Genomic DNA, 6000 nt, shown 5'->3' with positions numbered 1-6000 from the left:
CCTTACTGGGTCTTGACACAAGAAGGGCATAAAAGGGTCTTCCCCTAGCCCTAAAAATGCTCTCAGAGAATACTTTTTGGTAGTGTACCTCCAGGTAAGACATTGTTGACTGCTAGACATGTCTTTACATATTCAAAGACATTTTTCCAGTAGACGGACTTCGGGAGTGGGAACATAATTGGACTGAGAGAAGCAGGATGGTTGTTTAAATGAACTGTCCACCATCTAGGCTATTCTGACATATATCTGTTAGGAGGTATTGAGAGAATTGGATACATGAAGGCACGAATACACTGCAAACAGTATCCAGACACCCCTGACAGACCACCAGCGTGATCCGACAACAAGCATGAGCTGCTCCCAGTTTCTTTGTCCACCATCCAGACACACATGGGCAACTTCATTACATATGGCCGTCTTGGCCAGGACCTTCTCTAGAAGCTTAGCAAAGAACAATTTGGTATCATGGTACCCATTATGTGTCCTGAAATTGATAGCCAGCCACCATCATCTTCGTTTGCAGTGGTTTTGTGAACAAGAAACCTGTACTGCTGTGGATTGGAACCACATCACCTTAAGAGATGAATCCAGGTCCTGTTTGGGATCCAACGAGAGTTGGGTTTGAGTATGGAGGCCTCATGGTGAGCACTTCAATCTTGACTTTGCTTTGGGACGACACACTGCCCTAACTGCCGCTTATTGATCTGGCGAGACATCACTCCTAGTAGTGATACAAGAGACACTAACAGCTCATCAATATGTGCAGGACATCCTGTGGCCACATGTGTTGCCTCTCATGGCACAGCTTACAACTGGGATTTTTTAGCAGGATAATTCTTGCCCACACACAGCAAGAGTTTCCCAGCAATGTGTCTGCCAGATTCCAACACTTCCTTGCCTGCCTGGATGCCAGATTTATCTCCATTCCATCATTTATGGGAGCAGCTGGGACACCAGCTATGGCAACCTATGGGGGTGCAGGATCTACAAGCCCAGCTGAAACATCTATGGGCAAATGTGCTGCAGGATACCATACAGAAGATGTATGTAACTCTATTTCATCTTGTATCCGGACTAGAGGGCGCCAACAGGGTACTAGAGCTTTCTTTCAATCGTACATTTCCCACAATAAACGTATTCTTTTGTTCTAATATTTCATTATTACATTTACACATAGAAAATTTCATTTGATTCCATCAACTCCACCTCAGTGTGTTCTTTTTCTGTGAATTTGCATAGTTAGTGTGGTTAGTAAATGTTAAAAAAAAAAATGTATACAATGTAGCTGGGCAGAAGCCATAGGTAATTTTTTGGCTCTATCCATGAATAAAATAATGCACCACATAAAATTGTTTTTTTTTCTTTTATTTCAATAGATACTTAAACTATGCATGGCTGTGCTGAAAAGTTTGTTACAGATTTTAATCTCTCAAATGGTTACCACACCTCATGTTGTGCAATATAGTGTTGTTTGTAATGAGATGTTAGGATTGCAAGTATGTTGTTTAAAGGAACACATGTCAGAAAGGGGTATATTTTTTAAACTCAATATTCATAGAAAACAATTTTTTTGGGAATTTGGGGCTGTTTTTCTTTTTCATTTTGACAGTAATATAATCATCACATTCCAAGAGCTATAACTTTATTTATTTTTTTCTTTTGATTTAGCCGTATGAGGACTTGTTTTTTTGAGGGACCAGTTGTAGTTTTTAATGGCACCATTTTAAGTTATATATAACTCATTGATTAACTTTCATTAACGCTTTCGGAGGGGGGGGGGACAGCTATAACACCATTTCGTTTTTAAGTTGTAAATTTTGCGACATTCACTTAACATAAACAACACAATAATTTTACTTTCTTGTTCTGTACGACTACAGTGATACCAAATATATATGTTGTGAGCACGGGCGTAGCTACAGTGAAAGCAGAAGTATTTGCTCAGGGGCCGAACTCAGGAAGGGGCCCATGAGGAGGACAAATGGATTTATTTTCAGGGCCCAGGGAGCAGTGAGTATAGTGCTTCTAATCCAAGCACCTAGTATTACTCACCGCTCTGTGTTCTTCTTCTCTGGGCAGCGGCACTGCACTAAGCCCTGGCTGCTCACACTATAGTATAGTGCGTGCCTTGACGTAGTGCTGCACGAAGAGTGGAAGTGCCCATAGAAGAGAGGTGAATATATACAGTACAGACCAAAAGTTTGGACACACCTTCTCATTCAAAGAGTTTTCTTTATTTTCATGACTATGAAGGCATCAAAACTATGAATTAACACATGTGGAATTATATACATAACAAACAAGTGTGAAACAACTGAAAATATGTCATATTCTAGGTTCTTCAAAGTAGCCACCTTTTGCTTTGATTACTGCTTTGCACACTCTTGGCATTCTCTTGATGAGCTTCAAGAGGTAGTCCCCTGAAATGGTCTTTCAACAGTCTTGAAGGAGTTCCCAGAGATGCTTAGCACTTGTTGGCCCTTTTGCCTTCACTCTGCGGTCCAGCTCACCCCAAACCATCTCGATTGGGTTCAGGTCCGGTGACTGTGGAGGCCAGGTCATCTGGCGCAGCACCCCATCACTCTCCTTCATGGTCAAATAGCCCTTACTTTCAAAGTTTTCCCAATTTTTCGGCTGACTGACTGACCTTCATTTCTTAAAGTAATGATAGCCACTCGTTTTTCTTTACTTAGCTGCTTTTTTCTTGCCATAATACAAATTCTAACAGTCTATTCAGTAGGACTATCAGCTGTGTATACACCTGACTTCTCCTCAATGCAACTGATGGTCCCAACCCCATTTATAAGGCAAGAAATCCCACTTATTAAACCTGACAGGGCACACCTATGAAGTGAAAAACATTTCAGGGGACTACCTTTTGAAGCTCATCAAGAGAATGCCAAGAGTGTGCAAAGCAGTAATCAAAGCAAAAGGTGGCTACTTTGAAGAACCTTGAATATGACATATTTTCAGTTGTTTCACACTTGTTTGTTATGTATATAATTCCACATGTGTTAATTCATAGTTTTGATGCCTTCAGTGTGAATCTACAATTTTCATAGTCATGAAAATAAAGAAAACTCTTTGAATGAGAAGGTGTGTCCAAACTTTTGGTCTGTACTGTATATTTTTTTCGGTCTGAAGAGGGGCCCGTTTAAGGAATTGCTCTTGCGCCCAGTCAGTTCTAGTTACACCACTGTGTGTGAGGACTTGATATCTGCAGAACGACTTTTTTGGCAAATAAGCAATATGAATATAAGTTTAGGGTAGTGATTGATTCTCATAAATGAAACAAAGATACAGCCTCATAGGTGCAGCAGCCTTGCACTAGTAAGCTGTTAAAAGCAACTACTTTATTATTCTTTCTTAAAATAAATACCATATTTTTCGCCCTATGAGACGCACCTGTCCATAAGACGCACCTAGGTTTTTGAGGAGGAAAATAAGAAAAAAATATTTTTAACCAAAAGGTGTGCTTTTGGTGGGTTTTGAACTAATGGTGGTCTGTGGATGGCACTATTATGGGGGATCTGTGTATGACACTGTTATGGAGGGGATCTGTGGATGACACTGTTATAGGGGTATCTGTGGATGACACTGTTATGGAGGGGGATCTGTGGATGGTACTGTTATGGGGGATCTGTGGATGGCACTGTTATGGGGATCTGTGGATGGCACTGTTATGGGGGATCTGTGGATGGCACTGTTATGGGGGATCTGTGGATGGCACTGTTATGGGGGATCTGTGGATGGCACTGTTATGGGGGATCTGTGGATGGCACTGTTATGGGGAGGGGGATCTGTGGATGACACTGTTATAGGGAGGGGGATCTGTGGATGACACTGTTATAGGGAGGGGGATCTGTGGATGACACTGTTATGGGGAGTGGGATCTGTGGATGACACTGTTATGGGGGGGGGATCTGTGGATGACACTATATAGCAACTTATGCTATATGTGTCATCCACAGATCCCCCTATAACAGTGTCCCTAAATACACCGGGCCCCGCCGCTCACAGCAGTATACATATCTAAACAGTAATCCTTCACCTCGAGTAACTTTAACTTTAAAGCAGCGCTATCCTGTTTACTACCTTACAATCAAGCTCCGGTAACAGGCAGCGGCTTAACGTCACTCACTAACGTCACGCGCCTGCTCCGCCCGGTGTAAGAGTACGGTGCCCCGCCGTGAGTTTCCGGCCTCCAGCCCCTCCTCCCTCCTCGCTGATACATCACTGCGCTGTGCAGCATCGCAGCCGGCGATGTATTAACGTTAGCGATGTAAAAAAAAAGTGCATCTTATGGGGGGGGGAGTGCATCTTATGGGGCGAAAAATACAGTATTCATATCGTAGTGTAACGAGATTAGCTCGCAGGATCACCGTCTCCTGGGATAGACAGGCGCTGTTGGCACACAAAGCACAGTCCAGTCCAAGCAAGTATGGTGCAACTGGCCTTAGCCATTTTTATTGGCTTCTGCAGACAAAAGTATTAAACAAAACAGTACAAAATAAAAGAAATACCTGGCCGTCTGGCCGCTACCTCTATACAATGAGAAGCTCCTAACTAAAAGAAACTGAGCCCGCTGTACCCATCACCATAAACAAAACACACAGTTGCTTTTTACTCACATCAGAGCTTCCCAGGAGCAGAGCCATCAGCTAGAGAGCGGTCTGCCCTTTTATAGCACACCCAGCTTTTCAGGTGTTTAGCCACAGTTACCACAAATACCTGGAGTGGCTAATTGGAGCAAGAACCAACCCAACTCTCCTAGCTCCAAGTAGCCAGACCCTTCTAACCAGGTTTTTTATAAAATCTTACACACAGAAAACCTAGTTTTTCCTTGCTGCTTTAGCTCCCTGGTTGCTATTTAGAATGTATAAGACAGGAACCTAGGTGAAAAGTAGACTCCTTCTACCACTTTCCCCCTGGTCCTGTCACAAGTACAAACTAATGCTGGTTAAAAAAAACACATCACCCCTATTCCATTTGAATTTCTTATCATATGTATTGATTGTATACTGTGTATACACACTACCGATTAATATTTGTATTAGCAAGGTTCCGGACCCCTGCCTATTAATTTCTATTATATGAAATCACATGCTGGCTAAAACAGAAAAACACCACACTACTCCCCTCTCACCATATATCAGTGCCGAAGCAGCACCATCAGGGGAACACAGAAAACAGAGTGAAATGCAAACACTATCTGGCCAGGCCCACTATATATAGAGTATGTCCAATGTGCCATCAGAAGGATGGACCACTGTGCAGACCACTAAAGACACCGTCAAATCTACTGATCCAATCCAAGGTGACCGTATAGTCCATAATGAACACTCTCCTTGTTTGCACATTTCATTACAAATACCTCCATCCTACACTATAAAAACATATTTAGACTGATGACATATCTAGTGATTGGTGTGGAAATTACACCCATACCATACCATACTAGTCACATGATATTTGATCATCTGGTATGTTATGGGTGTGTATTATGCTGTCATTAGGAAACTGACAGGCAATACAACATGCCAGAGGCATGGCCTATTAAGCATACACTGATATTAGGGCCGGTAGACTTCATTAGGCTGTCAGCTGTCATGTTAAAGGGGTTGTCCTCTTATACTTTATTGTTGACCTGTTCTCACGGCACCCCGCTGATCTGATATTGATGACCTATCCTGGGGATAAATCATCAATATAGGATAATCAGACAGGCCCTTTAAGTCACTGGCAACCCACAATTACATTCACGGCAGTGCCGATGGCTGACAGATAGAGCCCCCTCCCTCTGAAACCACTTAAAAGCCGCGGTCACTATTGACCTCGGCATCTAACGATTTAAACAACAGGCCATTAGAGCAGGAGTCTAGGTGTCATAAGAGAACTGAGCTCCTGCTTTTCGCTGCACGGGAGACCTGTGCAGAACCTAGACTAGAGCATCATAAAAAGGCTCCTTAGTGACTGCCATAGTGGTGGTCACTAAGGAGT

The 6000-nt window shown here is 42.7% G+C and overlaps 1 protein-coding gene across 1 annotated transcript in view; it reads left to right on the top strand.

The window, feature by feature from the left end:
• The first annotated feature begins 581 nt into the window (after positions 1-581).
• TMEM255B (transmembrane protein 255B) overlaps positions 582-6000 on the top strand; it is a 97404-nt gene continuing 91985 nt past the window's right edge. The window contains exons 1-2 of the mRNA XM_040422315.1: positions 582-641; positions 852-1092. Coding sequence (XP_040278249.1) covers positions 582-641; positions 852-1092 — 301 coding nt within the window. The remainder of the gene's footprint in view (positions 642-851; positions 1093-6000) is intronic.

The sequence above is a fragment of the Bufo bufo genome, chromosome 3 (genome assembly GCF_905171765.1).
Source record: "Bufo bufo chromosome 3, aBufBuf1.1, whole genome shotgun sequence".
Lineage (NCBI taxonomy): Eukaryota > Metazoa > Chordata > Amphibia > Anura > Bufonidae > Bufo > Bufo bufo.
The sequence above is the reverse complement of the archived record's forward strand: the minus strand, read 5'-3'. Positions and strand labels throughout refer to the sequence as shown.